The 18,268-nt window shown below is 36.5% G+C and overlaps 1 protein-coding gene across 1 annotated transcript in view; it reads left to right on the plus strand.

Annotated features, from left to right (window-relative positions):
* Window positions 1-18,268, plus strand: part of SUCLA2 (succinate-CoA ligase ADP-forming subunit beta) — a 45,967-nt gene that overhangs the window by 6,691 nt on the left and 21,008 nt on the right. Inside the window, exons 3-4 of the mRNA XM_028106321.2 lie at window positions 10,891-10,990; window positions 11,399-11,561. Of these exons, the coding sequence (XP_027962122.1) occupies window positions 10,891-10,990; window positions 11,399-11,561 (263 nt within the window). The remainder of the gene's footprint in view (window positions 1-10,890; window positions 10,991-11,398; window positions 11,562-18,268) is intronic.

The following is an 18,268-nucleotide window of genomic DNA, read 5'->3' on the forward strand; positions in this document are numbered from 1 at the left end:
TAAATTTAATTTTATTTATTTATTTGAGAGAGAATGAGGGATAGCATGAGAGGGAAGAGGGTCAGAGGGAGAAGCAGACTCCCTGCTGAGCAGGGAGCCCGATGTGGGACTCGATCCCGGGACTCCAGGATCATGACCTGAGCTGAAGGTAGTTGCTTAACCAACTGAGCCACCCAGGCGCCCAGGGCTACTTTTTAATAACTATTCCCTTGAGATTTGATCTTACCTATATGACCTAAACTTTAATTTCTAAAGAAGAGTCAGCTAAGTAGGAGGGAAAACTGGAAATGCAATTGAGAAAGTATAAGGTTTTCTTATTCTACTGTTCTGTCCTTAATGAAATTTAGACCCTTGACTTTGTTCTTTTATTTTTGGTAGTCTAATCTCTTGAGTGATGATTTTTTGTTTGTTTACCAATTCTTTCCTTTGTAATAATGTTGAAGCTTAAAATGTTTTTCATGCCAGTGTTAGTAAGGCCTGATTTATATTTAATGAAGTTGGTAAAAACTATTTTTTTCTATTTCCAAATTATTATAATTGGTTTTTCTGTATTTTCCATATATTTACTCATTTAGTCAAAATTCATTGTTTTATCAAAAAAATCTGTAGGAACTTTTTCATAAAACAGATAGGATTTATTTGGATGCCAGTTTCTTGATTTCTTTATTCCTTATAAACTTTAATGATGCTTAAATGATTAAAGGAAGAAAGAATAGTTAACATTTGCAGGGTATACTCTGTGAGTATTTCTGGGAAGGTCTCTGGGACCAGGACTTCTATGAAGTAAGGAGCAGGTAGGCAGCTCTGATTTTGAGCCCCTTAGAACAGAAGGTATCTTGTCCATCTAGAAAGTATGTTTTTGTGGGATTGGGATATGGAAGTGGGATTAGTGACTAAGGAGGTCTTTTAAATTTAGAGAATCAGAAATGCTACTTTTAAAAGGTATATTTAGTAACTACTATGAATATGTTGAGGACAGTTTTGTCTTTCGTTGGGAGTCATTAATGTCAGAAGATGTTGATTATAGGATCTAATTGCACAAGGTATGATACAAGGTGCCTTAGAAATACACCTGGTTCTGTCCATCTGGCTAGCAATTCCCAATGCTGATTTTGGCTACTTTGCTTCTTGAGTTATTGAACAACTCACAAAGTATTAATTCCCATTTATTAAAACTCTTACATCGCCAACTGATATAGTGAGATATAAATGCTTTACAGGTGGGCCAAACTTGCTTCCTTTCAGTTCTGTGAGTTAGCATGGGGATTGGGGCCACTGAGCCTTACAGCTGGTGACTCCTCCTGAAATAGCCCTGGCCTCTTTCCCCAGTATTCCCTACAAATTCTATAATTTTCTGTGTATATCATGATGTGAAAAAAGTTGGAAACACTATTCTGGAGGCTAGTTTTGCCTGTTGTGAATAACTGAAGTTAGGGTTGGAAGAATGGTTGGGAAGAAATCTAGTTTCTTTTCCTTTGTGTGTGTGTTTTTTTTTAATAGACTGGTTTTCTCGTACCCATTTTTAAAAAGATTTATTTATCTTGAGAGAGAGAGATTGAGAGCAGGGGTAGGGGCAGAGGGAGAGAGACAATCTCAAGCAGACCCCCGCTGAGCACAGAGCCTGATCCCAGGACCCTGAGATCATGACCTGAGCCAAAATCAAGAGTCAGACACCTAACCAGCTGAGCCACCCAGGCTCCCCTTCTCATATCCATTTTTATTTTATTTATTTTTTGGGAAAGATATATTTATTTATTTGTCAGAGAGAGAGAGTGTGCGCGAGCGCTCGCACAGGCAGGGGGAAGAGCAGGCAAAGGGAGAAGCAGGCTCCACGCTGAGCAAGGAGCCAGATGGAGGACTCAGTCCCAGGACTCTGGAATCGACTTGAGCTGAAGGTAAACACTTAACCGACTGAGCCACCCAGGTGTCCCCTTATATCCGTTTTTAATGATAGGTCTTTAGTAGACAGCTCATTAATTTCATGATTCTGTATTGCCAAAAATAGTATGTTTTAGGCTTGGGAGGTTTCTCCCATTTTTGTTTAATTTTCAGAGGAACTGTGCTTCATAGAATTTTAAAAGGTTAACCCTAGTACAAGTTCAGATACAAATACATCTTAGTTCCTCTATTACCCTAAATAGAATTGCATCTGTATTGGCTTTCCATGTTTGAAATTATACACAATGTAATCATTTTGCTGCTTGAAAATTGTTCAACCTAGTAAAATTTAGATCTGTATTTTTTACATATTTTGTTGACCCTTTTTTTAAGAGTAGATTTTTAATTGCCAAATTCTAAATTTCATTAATAGTAATACTTATATCTGCTACATATTTTTTAATTGCTTAAAACATAAACTTATTGTTACGTTTTATGAGGTTATAAGTTCGAAATGGGTTTTAAGTCCCATCTTTTTTTTTTTTTTCTTTAATTTTGACCACCTCCATCCATTTTTCCTATCCCCCATCCCCTGCCTTTGGCAGCCACCAGTCTGTTCTCTGTATCTATAAGATTAATTTTTTTTGTTTGGTTTGGTTTTCCAATTCCATATATAAGATTCCGTTCATATGGAATATGTCTTTCTCTGGCTTACTTCACTTAACCCTTAGGTCCATCCATGTTGTTGCAAATGGCAAAATTTCATTCTTTTTTTGTGGCTGAATACACACACACACACACACACACACACACGTACACACGTGCATATACTATAATTTCTTTACCCATTCATCCATCAGTGGATACTTAGGTTGTTACCATATCTTGGTTATTGTTAATGTAAATACTGTAAATAGTGCTGCAATAAACATGGAATACATATGTTTTTTCAAGTTAGTGTTTTCTTCAGATAAATACCCAGAAGTGGAATTGCTGGATCATATAGTAGTTCTGTTTTAATTTGTTTGAGGAACCTCTTTACTGTTTTCCACAGGGGCTGCATCAGTTTATATTCCCATCAGGAGTGCATGAGTGTTCCCTTTTCTTCACATCCTCACCAACACTTGTTATTCCTTGTCTTTTTTTTTTTTAAAGATTTATTTATTATTTATCTTGAGAGAGTGAGAGAGAGAGTACATGAGAGGGGGGAGGGTCAGAGGGAGAAGCAGACTCCCTGCTGAGCAGGGAGCCCGATGCGGGACTCGATCCCGGGACTCCAGGATCCTGACCTGAGCTGAAGGCAGTTGCTTAACCAACTGAGCCACCCAGGCGCCCTATTCCTTGTCTTTTTGATAATAGCCATCGTAGCAGGTGTGAGATAATACCTCATTCTGGCTTTGATTTGGATTTCCCTGATGAATAGTGATTTTGAACATTTTTTTTTTTTAAAGATTTTTATTTGTTTGAGAGAGAGAGAATGAGAGCTAGAGAGCATGAGAGGGAAGAGGGTCAGAGGGAGAAGCAGACTCCCTGCTGAGCAGGGAGCCCGATGTGGGACTCGATCCCGGGACTCCAGGATCATGACCTGAGCTGAAGGCAGTCGCTTAACCAACTGAGCCACCCAGGCGCCCTGAACATATTTTTATATATAGTGGCCATCTGTATATCTTTGGAAAAATGTCTGTTCTCATCTTCTGCCTGTTGTTTAATCACATTTCTTTTTCCACAGTTGAGTTCTCTTATGTTTTAGATATTAACTCTGTCAGATATATGATTTGCAAATATTTTCTCCCGTTCAGTAGGTTGCTGTTTTACTTTGTTGATGATTTCCTTTGGTATGCAGACGTGTTTTAATTTGATATAGTCTCACTTACTTATTTTTGCTTTTGTTGCATTTACTTTTGGTGTCAGATTGAAAACATCATCACCAAGACCTATGTCAAAGAGCTTGCCACCTACATTTTCTTCTAGGAGTTTTATGGTATTTTAAGTCTTATGTTCAAGTCTTTAATGCACTTCAAGTTAATTTTTTTAAAAAGATTTTATTTTATTTATTTACTTGAGAGAGAGAGAGCACAAGAGGGGGTAGGGTCAGAGGGAGAAGCAGACTCCCTGCCGAGCAGGGAGCCAGATGCGGGCCTCCATCCCAGGACTCCAGGATCATGACCTGAGCTGAAGGCAGTCACTTAACCAACTGAGCCACCCAGACGCCCCAAGTTAATTTTTGTGTATGGTGTTAGATGGTGGTTGAGTTTCATGCTTTTGTACATGGCTGTCCAGTTTTCTCAAAACCATTTATTTTATTATTTAAAAACTTTTTTAAAGATTTATTTTTAGAGAGCAAGTGAGCAAGTATGGGGCTGAGGGAGAGAGAGAGAAGGGGAGAATTCCAAGCAGACTCCCTGTTGAGTGCAGAGCCCAACACGGGGCTTGATCCCAGGACTCTGAGATCATGACCTGAGCTGAAATAAGAGTCGGATGCTTAGCTGACTGAGCCATCCAGGTGCCCTGTCCCAACACCATTTATTGAAGAGACTGTCCTTTCTTCATTGTATATTCTTGGCTCCTTTTTGATAAATTAATTGACCATGTATATATGGATTTATTTCTGGGCTATTTTGTTTTGTTGTGTCAGTAGTATACTGTTTGATTATTGTAGCTTTGTAATATTTAGTTTGAAATCTGGGAGTGTGATATCCAGCTTTTTTCTTCTTTTGCGAGATTGCATTGGCTACTTGGGGTTGTTTTTGTGGTTTCATACTAATTTTAGGATTGTTTGTTCTATTTCTGTGAAAAATGCTGTTAGAATTTTGATAGGGATTGCATTGAATCTGTAGATTGCTATGGGTAGTATGGACATTTTAACTGTATTATTCCAATCTATGAGTATGGAATATCTTTCCATTTTATTTTTGTCTTCTTCAGTTTCTTTAATCAGTGCCTTACAGTTCAGTATACAGGTCTTTTACCTCCTTGGTTAAATTTATCCATAGGTATTTTATTCTTTTGATGCAGTTGTAGATGAGATTTTTTTTTTAATTTCTCTGATAGTTCATGATTAATGTATAGAAATGTAATTGACTTTTGTGTATTGATTTTGTGTCCTGCAGTATTAGTGAATTCATTTATTCTAATAGTTTTTTGATGGGATCTTTAGGGTTTTCTATATATAATACCATGTCATATGCAAATAGTGACAGTTTTACTTCTTCCTTTCCAATTTGGATGCCTTTTATTTCTTTTTCTTGCCCGATTGCTATAGCTAGGACTCCCAATACTGTGTTAAATTAAAGTGGCAAGAGTGGGCATCCTTCTCTTGTTGCTCATCTTAGAGGCAAAGCTTTCAACTTTTCACTGTTGTGTTGGATATTAGCTGTGGGCTTGTCATATATGGCCTTTGTTATGTTGAGGTATGTTCCTTCTGTACCTGCCTCGTTGCGGTTTTTACATAAATGGATGTTGAATTTTGCCAAATGCTTTTTTTTTTGCATCTGTTGAGATGATCATATGTTTTTTACCCTTCATTTTATTAGTATAGTGACTGACTTGTGGATATTGAACCAGCGTTTCATCCCTGGAATAAATCCCAGTTGATGATGGTATATGATTCTTTTAATGTATTGTTGTATTCAGTTTGCTAATAATTTTGTTGAGGATTTTTGCATCTATGTTCATTAGGGATATTGGCTTGTAATTTTCTTTCCTTGTGGTATCCTTGTCTGGTTTTGGTATCGGGGTAATTCTGGCCTTGTAAAATGAATTGCAAGTGTTCCACCTCTTTTCTTTTTTGGAAGAGTTTGGGAAGGATTGGTATTTTTTTAATTCACCAATAAGCCATCTGGTTCTGGACCTTCATTTTTTGGGAGGATTTTGGTTACTGATTCATTCTCCTTGTTAGTAATCTGTTCATATTTTGTTTCTTCATGATTCAGTCTTGGTAGGTTGTCTGTGTCTAGGAATTTATTTCTTCTTGGTTGTCCGGTATGTTGTCATGTAATTCATCATAATAGTTTCTTATCCTTTGTATTTCTGAGTTTTCAGTTGTAGTATCTCATCTTTTTGTGTCTGATTTTATGAATCCACTCTTTTCTTTTTTCTTGGTGAGTCTAGCTGAAGGTTTGTCTATATTGTTCATCTTTTTGAAGAAGCAGCTCTTACTTTCATTGATCTTTTCCATTGTCTATGTAGTCTCTCTTATTTATGTTCTGACCTTTGTTATTTCCTTTCTTCTACTAATTTTGAGCTTTGTTCTTCTTTCTTAGTTCCTTGAGATGCAAAATGAATGTGAGACTTTTCTTGTTTCTTGAGATAGGCTTTTATTACTGTGAATTCTTAGACTGCTTTTGCTGATCCCATAAATTTTGGCATATTTCCATTTTGTCTTGATGTATTTTTTTAATTTCTGTTTTGATTTTTTTCCTTGACCCATTGATAGTATGGTTTTTAATCTCCACATGTTTGTGAATTTTCCAGGTTTCTTCCTTTAATTAATTTCTGGTTTCATACCACTGTGGTTGGAAAAGATGCTTGGTGTGATCTCAGTCCTCTTAAATTTATTAAGACTTGTTTTGAGGTTTGCCATGTGATCTATCCTGGAGTATGTTCCATGTGCACTTGAGAAGAATATGTATTGTTGCTTTTGGATGGAATGTTGTATTTATATATTAAGACCATGGTCGAATATGTTGTTTAAGGCCTGGGTTTGCTTATTGATTTTCTGCCTGGGTGATCTACTGATTGATATACTTGGGTATTGAAATCCCCTACTATTAATTGTATTGCTATTTCCCCCTTTATGTCTGTTAATGTTTGCTTTATATTTTAGGTGCTCTTATGTTGGGTGCATAAATATTTATCAATGGTACATCCTCTTGTTGGATTGCCCCTTTATCATTATGTAACACCCTTCTTTGTCTCTTGTTATAGTCTTTGTTATAAAGCTGATTTTGTCTGATATATGTAGAGCTACCCCAGCTTTTTTTTGGTTTCCATTTGCATGCAGTATCTTTGTTCATCCTTTCAGTTTCAGTCTGTGTCCTTACATCTAAAGTGAGTCTTTTTTAAAAATTTAAAAAATTTTTTTTTAAAGATTTTATTTATTTATTTGAGCGAGAGAGAATGAGAGCTAGAGAGCACGAGAGGGAAGAGGGTCAGAGGGAGAAGCAGATTCCCCGCTGAGCAGGGAGCCCGATGTGGGACTTGATCACGGGACTCCAGGATCATGACCTGAGCTGAAGGCAGTCGCTTAACCAACTGAGCCACCCAGGCACCCTAAAGTGACTCTTTTATAGGCAGCATAGATTAGTCTGTTTTTTTTTATTTATTCAGCCATTCTGTGTCTTAATCCTAATGTTTAGGATTCTAGTATAATTAAGGTGGAATTTTTGTCTGGTTGAATAAACATGTGCAAAATTTGCCAATTAGTGAATAACCGCCTGGAGGGAGATTTCTAATGGCATAAAATAGGACTTTGCTTTCTTTTTTCTTGTTCCCAGTGTTTTATTAGATGACTATATATGAAGAATGCTTAAGACATTTGTGAATAACTAAAGCTAGGAGGGATAGTGACTATATTTTAAAGACAACCCTGGAATCCATAAAAGATCTTGTCTGACTAGAGCAAAGGGCCAAATCTGATAAGACTGTAAGCTCTCTAAGAGCAGGGTAGGTCTCTGTTGCTCATTGGTGTATCTATGGCTCTAGCAAGTAACTGGTATATAGATGTAATTGTTGAATGAATTAATGGAATTGAATAAAATCTTTGTTTCAATCAGTTGTGCTCAGATTTCTCTTGTAATCCCTCTTGTCTTGATGAGACTGTATTCATTAAATTTTTTCGGCTTTTCATTTGTTGTGAAGGGCTTTTTTAGAAGGAACTTTTGAGGAATCATCTCTGCCCTTAAGGAATTTATATTCCTAAAGAAAGGAAATTGACATTTTGTGGAGGAAGAGACTTCTGTCTTGTAAAATATTTTTGAAAAACTAGAGCTTTATTATCTTAATAGGTCAGTTTTTTAAGTTCTCAGTTTACTATGTTAGGAATGTTTGAATTTAGCCCAGCAAAGCACCAGTTTAACTATTGGCCATTTTTACATTATACTTACACTGTTGGGTTTACATTTATCCTCTTTGGATATGAATGAATATATCTGAAGTACTGGAAAAACCAGGTAACCAGAAACAGGTAAAACGACTAGTGGCTGCTCCTTTTAGTTTGGGCGTGAACTCTGTAATTTGCCATTGCCCCAGAGGCTACCTGTTTTCTTTCCAATAAGAAAATTATTGTTCGTTTTAAGGAAATTTCTTAGTTTTCTTTAATCTTCATCTAATATTAGTTGTTTTTACCTGAATGGTGGGGACTATGGCAGATAGAAAAGGGTCTATCTTGTGTAAACCAGGCACTTTTAAACAGCTTTAGTTGCAGGGCCCAGCATTTCCAGTTCTGAGTTTTTAAAAGAGCAGTGGAAAATCAAGATATGCAAGAATTCTTTCCATCTTTAAATGTTCTTTTAGTCAACATTCAGAAAATATATGCTAGGAACGCTCCCAGGAGCTTGAGAACATCAATGAACACAAGGAAGATTCTGCCCTTCTGAAGCCTGTATTTTAGTGGGGGAGCAAAACAATGAATGGTAAACATGAGAAAATTATATATTATGTTTGAAGGTGATGAATTCTATGGAAAAAAGGCAGGGTAAGGAGGATTGGTCCCAGGTGGGCAGGTTGTACTATTAAGTAGAGTGATCAGGGTAAGCCTCATGGACAATGAGATATAAGAAGAAAAACTTGAAGGGAATGCAGGCCTTTCTCAAATGGATACAGGTGTCTTCTGGTATCTGAAAGTAGAGTATTCTTGTGAAACCTTTTGTAAGCCAAAATGGTATAAAGTGAAAGCAGTTACCATTAATTATAAGGAGAAATTTTCAAGTGTTTCCAGAGCCAGTAAATGACCCCTCCTAGGCTAAAGCACAGATGCTCACAGGCATGGTTCAAAGCTTTGGTGGCTGGATGCTGAGTGTAGTTCCTGGGTAAGGAGCTTGGCCACTGTTGCTGCTTGGGGTGTGTGCTACCTCTCTAATGGCTCTCCACAAAATCAACACTGAACGCTGTTTTTTGCAAAAGCGAAAATCAGTTTCGGATTTCTTTCAGTTAGTAAAAACAGGTAACCGATGCAGGTCTTTTGTAAAAGCGAAGTGGTGTAATGCAGACTTTTGAAAAGCAGGGGATTCCTGTACCTGATGAGTATTTCAGGTGGAGGGAGCATTAGAGCCAAGTCCTGACGGCAGAAGCATGCCTGGGAACAGTGGAGACTAGTGTAGCTGGAGTGGAGTGAACGATGAGGAGGTCATAGGAGATACAAATAGTAAGGATACTGGGGAATTATATAGGTCCTTGTAGGTCATTGTAAGGAGTGTGACTTTTACTTTGAGTAAAATGGGCATTCACTGTAAGGTTTTAAATAGAGGAGTGATGTGCTCACTTTGCTGCTTTGAGAATACTCTGTCAGGGACGAGTATAATCTAGGTGAGAGAGAATGGTGGCTGGAACCAGGGTTCAAACCAGATGATGAAGAGTGGTCAAGATTCTGGATAAATTTTAAAGATGAGTATAGGGTGTGAGAAAGACGGCTTTTTAAAACACTTCCTTGACTGACTCACAGGGCCATCTTCTAACTTCTAAATGTAGACTCGTTTACATCATTAATTTTCTAAACATTCTTTTTAAATAATTGTTTAGGTATAAACTTTAGGTCATTTCTTACTGGTTTTATCAGAAACTGCATCTGTTACCTCTTTGATTTTGTTGGTTTATCTGATTAGGTGGGAGTCCCCGCATTCTGCATGGTGTGTGCATGGATTGGTAGTTATATACCAGGGACTGCTTTGGGCTTGTAACCAATAAGAATAAGATGATTGTTTTGCCATAATGTAATACAAGTGTTGTACTGCTAGTATAGGCAAAATGCTGTAAGAGGCAAAATGAGGAGATTCTGAAATTCTGCTTGTCTGGGGAGACAGAGAATACCCTCTGAGAGGAATAGCCCTGGACCATGAATGATGAGGGGTACCCAGGCTAACCAGCTGGTTTGCTGATTTTCTTCAGCGCATTAGAAAGAGGAAGATAGAAGAGAGACCAGTCTACCTTTATGTTAAAGAAGAAAAATTCAGGGGCGCCTGGGTGGCTCAGTCGTTAAGCATCTGCCTTCGGCTCAGGTCATGATCCCAGGGTCCTGGGATCGAGCCCGGCATCAGGCTCCCTGCTCCACGGGAGGCCTGCTTCTCCCTCTCCCTCTCCCCCTGCTTGTGTTCCCTCTCTCGCTGTGTCTCTGTCAAATAAATAAATAAAATCTTAAAAAAAAAAAAAAAGAAAAATTCAGAATATTTATTTTAAAAATTTCATTTAAAATTTTTTAAAAAGTACTATAAAAAATAAAAATTTAAGACTTATAACATCCCTGAATCTTCTGATAAATATAGCTTAACTCCTGATAATACTCCTCATAACAGTATAGCTCAAGAAAGTTGTATTAACAGGTCTTTCTGTTAGTGGAACAATATAAGTTGGTATCAGTACTGGCAGTTTCTCCTTAAGTTATGATGTATTTCTGCTCAGAGTAGCATTTTTTAACTCAAATTTTCACAGGATAGCAATTTTACATGTGAATAGAAAGGGATGGAAATGTTGGGAAGACATTTGAATCTCAATTTTTGGACTTTTAATACCTTCCAAAGCACTAGATATTTAATGTTAAGGAAAAGTAAAATTGTTTTCAGTCTACTTTAAGGAATCATATGAATGGCTAATTTTTTAAACTTGTGGATCTTTAGATGGTGAACGTTTTAATATTCTAATTGAGAAAAACTGTATATGTGGAATACTTCATTTTTTGACATTGTGGGTAAATGAGTCTACTACATTTAATAACATCACTTAACATATACGCTTAGTAACAAAATAATGTCTTGCATGCTATTCCATGCTGCTTATCTAACAGAAGTGTTTTTCTTCTAGGTTCAAAAGACGTTGTGATAAAGGCACAGGTTTTAGCTGGTGGTAGAGGAAAAGGAACATTTGAGAGTGGCCTCAAAGGAGGAGTAAAGATAGTTTTCTCGTAAGTCCTGCTTTTTAAGGAAAAATCATCATTATTAAAGAAAAAATATATTGTAAAAATTACCCTTATTATTTAATTGATGAAAATACTGAAATTTAAATATTAAATGAGTGGGGCACCTGGGTGGCTCTGTCGGTTGAGCGTCTGACTCTTGATTTTGACTCAGGACATGGTCTCACGGTCCTGGGATCGAGCCCCGTGTTGGGCTCCGCACTCAGCATGGAGCCTGTTTGAGTTTCTCTCCCTCTGCCTTTCCCCCCGTTGGTGTGTTCTCTCTCTCAAAATAAATAAATAAATCTTTAAAAAAAATTAAAATAAATATTAAATGAGATAAAATTTTGGCTGTCATATGCTTTTGTTTTTCTCAGTTGGAGGAGAAAAAAATTTGAGTTCTTTTTCTTTTTTCAGTCCAGAAGAAGCAAAAGCTGTTTCCTCACAAATGATTGGGAAAAAGTTGTTTACCAAGCAAACAGGAGAAAAGGGCAGAATATGCAATCAAGTATTGGTTTGTGAGCGAAGATATCCCCGGAGAGAATACTACTTTGCAATAACAATGGAAAGGTCATTTCAAGTGAGTAATTGTAGACATGATACCTTTAGGATGACTTCACTACATTCAATTCCAGAGGTTGGTTATTTCTATTTGTATGGGAAGGATTAAAAAGGTATGATCCATAATTTTATTTGTATATGTCATGAGCACAATATTTTTGTGTCATTTAAAAAAACCCAGCATGGTTAATGATAAAAAATTTAATATATAATATTGTGCCTAAAAACAAAGGTGTAGGCAAAACCTTGCTGAAATAGAATCCACAGGACTTCTACATTGTTAATTTACGAAAAACACTTAAATCCTTTGGCTTCATCTCTAGATTCCATAGACAGAAAATAATTTCTAGCAGAGTAAAATCTTTTAACAAAGAGAGTTCTGAACCCATTAAAAGAATGTGTTTCCATGACTTCATCTTGTTCTTTTTCAACCTCTTGGTGTTTTTGTGTTTTTTTTGTTTTGTTTTGTTTTTGTTTTTGTTTTGTATAGTTTGGGGTTTATTTCACTAGTCAGTTTGGTGTTTGGCAAGTTGAAGGATGACATTCAGTAGCAAACAGTATGATTCTAAGGAGCATAACCCTACCTTTGCTTTCCTCTCTTTATGGAACCTAAAATGCTAGCATTTAGGAAGTCCTTCCATAGACCTGTTGGCATTGAGAGAGCATTGATAATCATTTTATACTACAATTATCTGGCTTTTTAAGTGCATTGGCTAGATAGTGGGCTGAATCTTTGTGGTAGCTTCTTTGTCTTTTGAAGCAACTTGAGTATGTATTTGGAAGCCCTAGAAAGGATTTGATGTAAATTACACAGTTAGTAATACAACAGAAATTTTAAGGGTAATGAAAATAGGTTTCTTACATATGACAGCTTTTTAAAAATAGTTATTTTCTATACTGTGATTTTTTTTTTCCCCCTAGAGTTAATTATATCTTTAGTAATGTTTGAGTGATACTGTAAAGTGTTTTTGTAACTTAATTTTTACAGGAAAGTATTTCTTAAGGTATAACACTAGGTGGTAGTAAAAACCCACTCAGGATATATAGGATAAAAGATTGTTTTATCATGGATCACCACATCAAAAACTAATGATGTATTATATGGTGACTAACATAACAAAATAAAATAAAAAAAAAAGACATTGTTTTATTTGTAAGTGATGTCTTTACCATTTTAGGTTTCTCTATGTGGTAGAATTTAGTTTTGTTAGTTACTTTAGAAATCTCATGACAATAACCTTATATGTATTACACACATTTACAAAAACAATAATTTTACAAATTCACTTATTTTCATTACATTTTCTTTTCCTTTCCATTGATGTTGTATATCAACATGTTTCATTTTATTTTTTACTTTTTGTTTTAGAGTTATGAGTCCTGTAATATTAAACATTCAGAGTACCTCATTTTGATTGGAGTAAATATAGCAAACTGAATATGTGTATTAAAGATATGACTATAACACACTGAAAATATTTTATTAAAGATATAATGACCACTGAGAGAAGAGTCATGACAAAATGCATTAGAGAAAAGGATCAAATTTGAGTTCATTTTAAGGACTTGAATTTTTAGAGAACTCTCTGAGTCTTGTGTGGGGAAAAAATGTTTTTATTTCACATTGCATAGTTGTAATAATTCAGATTAAAAATTTGGTAGTACCATTAGGGCACCTGGGTGGCTCAGTCAATTAAGCGTCTAACTTTGACTCATGTCATGGGATCGAACCCCGCGTTGGGCTCTGTGCTCAGCCAGGAGTCTGCTTTTCCCTCTCCTTCTCCCTCTTCCACTCCCCCTGCTTGTGTTCCTGCTCTTGTGCTCTCTCTGTCTCTGTCAAATAAATAAATAAAATCTTAAAAAAAAAAAAAGAAAAATTAAAAAAATAAAAATTCGGTGGGGCGCCTGGGTGGCTCAGTCGTTAAACATCTGCCTTCGGCTCAGGTCATGATCTCAGGGTCCTGGGATCGAGCCCCGCATCGGGCTCCCTGCTCAGCGGGAAGCCTGCTTCTCCCTCTCCCACTCCCCCTGCTTGTGTTCCTACTCGCTCTCTCTCTCTCTCTCTCTGTCAAATAAATAAATAAAAATTAAAAAAAAAAATAAAAATTCGATAGTACCAATAAAACCATTTGGCCAACTGTTATTTGAGTCTCTCACATTAGACAATGTAGAGTTGGTTGGTGTTATCTTTTGGGGGTATGGCATGCATTTTGGGGACTCTGTTAAACAAGAAAAAAATCATCTATTTAAACCAAAAAGAAAACATTTTTGATTGAATTAAAGTTCTGTAAAAATTGGTTTTGTTTCTTATCTGTTTTTAGTAGTGTATCATAGGCTCTTTTGGTCTTCTTTAGTATGTGTTACATCAGGAAGCTTGGGTAGATATTTTCCATAGGGTTGGTATGTCAAAAAATCAATTTAAGTACCTACTCTGTTTTGGCACTTTTTCAAAATTAGATTTCTTACTATTTGCCCAGTACCTATTGGGTACTTTTGGGCTGACACAAATCTAATTTAGCAACTTACATTTGCTGTTTTAATTTTTTTTTCTAGTAAAACATTGTAATCTGCTGTAAATGAATGGTGCATTTAACCATATCAAGTTTTTTACTTTGCTTGGAATAGATATCAAATGCCTCAAGAATTCCAAATTTTTATTTTCTATACTTTTATTTTTTTTTAACAGATTTATTAGAGAGAGAGAGAGTGAGGGGGGCAGGGGCAGAAGGAGAGGGAGAGAAAGTCTTAAGCAGTCTCTGCGCAGAGCGTGGAGCCCATCGCGGGGGGCTTGATCTCCTGACCCTGAGATCAAGACCTGAGCTGAAACCAAGAGCTGGATGCTTAACCAGCTGTGCCACCCAGGCACCCCACTTTTATTATTTTCAAAAGACATTTTATTAAGTGGCTTGTCATATTTAAAATTCAGATCTATTTTAAGGCAAAATTTTTTGTAGGACCAAAGAAAAGAGGAATTTAGGTTAAGGAGAAAATAGCATTATTAATTTATTTGAAATTACAACTATTTGCTAGAACTTAAATAGTTCTGAAAGTTTATCACTAAAATTTAAAGTTGAAACCAGATTGTTTAAACAGAAACAGCATGCATTCAGCAGTCATGACCAAATGCAAAACTATAGTCATTGTTTTAACTGATTTTTACCTATGTAAGCTTTCTTCTGATCAGCTGCCTACAATTTTGGGGTTTCTTTCTAATTGGTTAGGGAATTAGTACAGAGAGAGGCTGTTCACTTTCTTTTATATATTATTATTTCATATGTATTTTTTTGTCTTTTTTCTTAACTTACCGCTAACTCTTGGAGACCTAATCATTACTTCAGTGAGAATTTAATACTATCTTTTCCCTTTCAGTAGTGCTACTTCTATGTGGCTCCTAAATTTCTCTTATCAATAGATTATTTTAAAAAAGGTAAAACTAAAATAAAATGTTCAGGGGTGCCTGGTGGCTCAGATGGTTAAGCGCCTGCCTTTGGCGCAGGTCATGATCCCAGGGTCCTGGGATCAAGCCCCGCTTCGGGCTCCCTGCTCAGTGGGAGTCTGCTTCTCCCTCTCCCTCTGCTGTTCTCTCTCTCAAATAAATAAAATCTTAAATAAAATAAAATAAAATGTTCAACTATTTTAAAAGTTTGTTGGTTTCTGCCTCTTCTGTTGGATAAAATTATATTTTGGGGTTATCAGTACATTAATTTACTAATATTCTACCTCAATAGCATGATATTAGTCGAGCAGAGCCTTTTTAAATCTGTATTCCCCCCTCCTTTAGATCTTTGTAAAAGCTTATAATTATGAACTGCCTTTCTAGAGAGGAAGTGAAGAATACCTTTTCATTTGAAATTTATATAGGAACTAAAATTTAGACTATAATTTCAAACATTTCTCTTTAGCTTGCTATTTTTCCCTTCTTTAGTCTCAGGAGGCACAATGAATTCTTTCATTAAAAATTTTGTCTGTGCTGGGCGCCTGGGTGGCTTGGTCGGTAAGCATCTGCCTTCAGCTCAGGTCATGATCCCGGGGTCCTGGGATCGAGCCCCACATCAGGCTCCCTGCTCGGCGGGAAGCCTGCTTCTCCCTCTCCCACTCCCCCTCTTGTGTTCCCTCTCTCGCTCTCTCTCTCTGTCAAATAAATAAAATCTTAAAAAAATTTTTTTGTCTGTGTATATTATAGTGAGTTCTGATACCATTTACCCAGACTTGGGCCAAACCTCACAGGTTAATGGTACAGGCCTCCACATGGCCTGTGCTCACTTACCAGCCTCAAGTTTGGGGTTCCCCAGGTAACCTGTATGCTTAATAGCTGGTTACAAATTTGGGGGTTCCTAGTGCCCCATCAGGTTTAATAATTTGCTAGAGTGAATCACAGAACTTAGGAAAATACTATACTTATGATTACAGTTTTACTATAGCCAAAGGACACAAATCAAAACCAGCCAAATGAAGATGCACAGGGCAAGATCTGGGAGAGTTCCAAACATAAAGTTTCCATTGTCCTCAGATACATGTCACTTTCCTGGAATATTGATATATGACAGTGCACAGAAAGAATACTGCCAACCACAGGAGCTCATCAAGTTTCTTGTCTAGAGTTTTTTCTTTTTTTTTTAAATTGTTGTCAAAAATATGTAATAAAATTTACTATCTTAACCATTTTTAAGTATACAGTACAGTAGTGTTAACTTTATGCATATTGTTGTGCAGCAGAGCCCTAGAATTTTTTCATCTTGCAAAATTGGAACTATATCCATTGAGCAGTTCCCCTTCTACCGCTTTTTTTAGTGCCCGGCAATCCCCATTCTACTTTGTTTTTAAGAGTTTGATTTTTTTAGTTAGAGTTAAACCTCATGTACGTAGAATCATGCAATACTTGTCTTTTTTTGTGACTGGTTCATTTTACTCAGCGTTATTGTCTACAGGGTTCATGCTGTAGCATGTGTCAGGATTTCCTTTTTTTATTTTTAATTTTTTTAAAGATTTCATTTATTTATTTGACAGAGAGAGAGCAGGAACACAAGCAGGGGGAGTGGGAGAGGGAGAAGCAGGCTTCCCGCCAAGTAGGGAGCCCGATGTGGTGCTTGATCGATCGATGCAGGACAGTGGGATCATGACCTGAGCCGAAGGCAGATGCTTAACGACTGAGCCACCCAGGTGCCCACAGGATTTCCTTTTTTTAAAAGGCTGAATATATTCCATTGTATGTATATACAGTTTTTCTTATTTTCTTTATTTTTCGTCTGTTGATGAACATTCAGGTTTCTTCCTCTTGGCTATTTTGAATAATGTTGCAGTTAATGTGGGTATGCAGATAATCTGTTTGAGATACTGTTTTCAATTCTTTTGGATATACCTAGAAGTGGGATTGCTGGATCGTATGATAATGTGGTATTTAATTTTTTGAGCAACCTTACACCGTTTTCCACAGTGGCTCCACTATTTTACATTTCTACCAACAGGGTTCAAGAGTTCCAATTTCTCTACATCCACCAATGCCTTTTTTTTTTACAGAAATTATCCCTTATGGGTGTGAGGTAATATCTCACTGTGGTTTTGATTTGCATTCTTTAATAATTAATGATAATGAGCACCCATTCTTATATGTGTTGGCTATTTGTATATTGTTATGGACTGAAGTTTATCTCCTACCCCAATTCATATGTTGAAGCTCTATCCCCTAATATGATGATGTTGGGAGGTGAGGCCTTTGCTAATTAGGTTTAGGTGAGGTGATGTTGGTACTGTGAAGTGGGGTGCTGCTATAACAAATACATAAAAACATTGAAGTGGCTTTGGAACTCGGTAAAGGATAGAACCTGGAAGAGTTTTGAGGTATGTGGTGGAAAAAGTTGGGATTATCATAAAGGGACTGTTAAAGGTGATTCTGGTGAAGTCTCAGAAAGAAAAGAGCTATAGAGAAAACCTCCATTTTCTTAGAAAATATATAAATAATGATGAGTAGAATGTTGGTAGAAATATCCATATGGATAATAAAGACCATTCTTTTGAGGTCTCAGACTGAAACGAAGGATGATGGAAAAAAGGTGATCCTTGTTACACAGTGGCAAAGAACTTGACTGAATTGTGTTTATGTTCTTGTGTTTTGTGGAGGGTAGAACTTCAGAGGGATAAATGTTTAGCTGAGGAGATTTTAAGCATTGAGGGAGCGGCTTGGTTCCTTCTGACTGCTTATTGGTAAAATGTGAGAGAAGAGAAATGAATTGAAGAAGGAATTGTTAATCTAAGCAAAAAGGAATCAGAATTTAAAGATTTGGAAAATTCTCAGTCTGCCTATACTGCAAAAAGTGAGAAAGCTATTTGGGAAAGAATATGAAGGATGTGGCTGACTAACCATTTGATAAGGAGATTAGTATGGGTGTGAACCATGAACTGTGAGAAGTAAATGTCTGTTGTTAAACCACCCAGTTTACTGCATTTTGTTTTATACTATCCTAAGCTGATGAAGACCTACATCTTTGGAGAGATGTCTATTCAAGTCCTTTGCCCATTTTTAAAACTGGGCAAAGAAAATTATTGCCAAAGAAATATTGCCAAGAAATTATTGCCAAATCCAAGGTCTTCTAGAAGTTTTGCAGTTTCAGCTCTTACATTTAGGTCTTTAATCCATTTTGAGTTAATTTTTGTATATGGTGTAAAGTGAGGGTCCACCTTCATTATTTTGCATGTGGATATTCAGTTTTCCCAACACCATTTTTTTTT

Source organism: Eumetopias jubatus, unplaced genomic scaffold (assembly GCF_037043125.1).
Source record: "Eumetopias jubatus isolate StellerSeaLion01/CBP00866 unplaced genomic scaffold, mEumJub1_p1.0 scaffold_3, whole genome shotgun sequence".
NCBI classification, from domain to species: domain Eukaryota; kingdom Metazoa; phylum Chordata; class Mammalia; order Carnivora; family Otariidae; genus Eumetopias; species Eumetopias jubatus.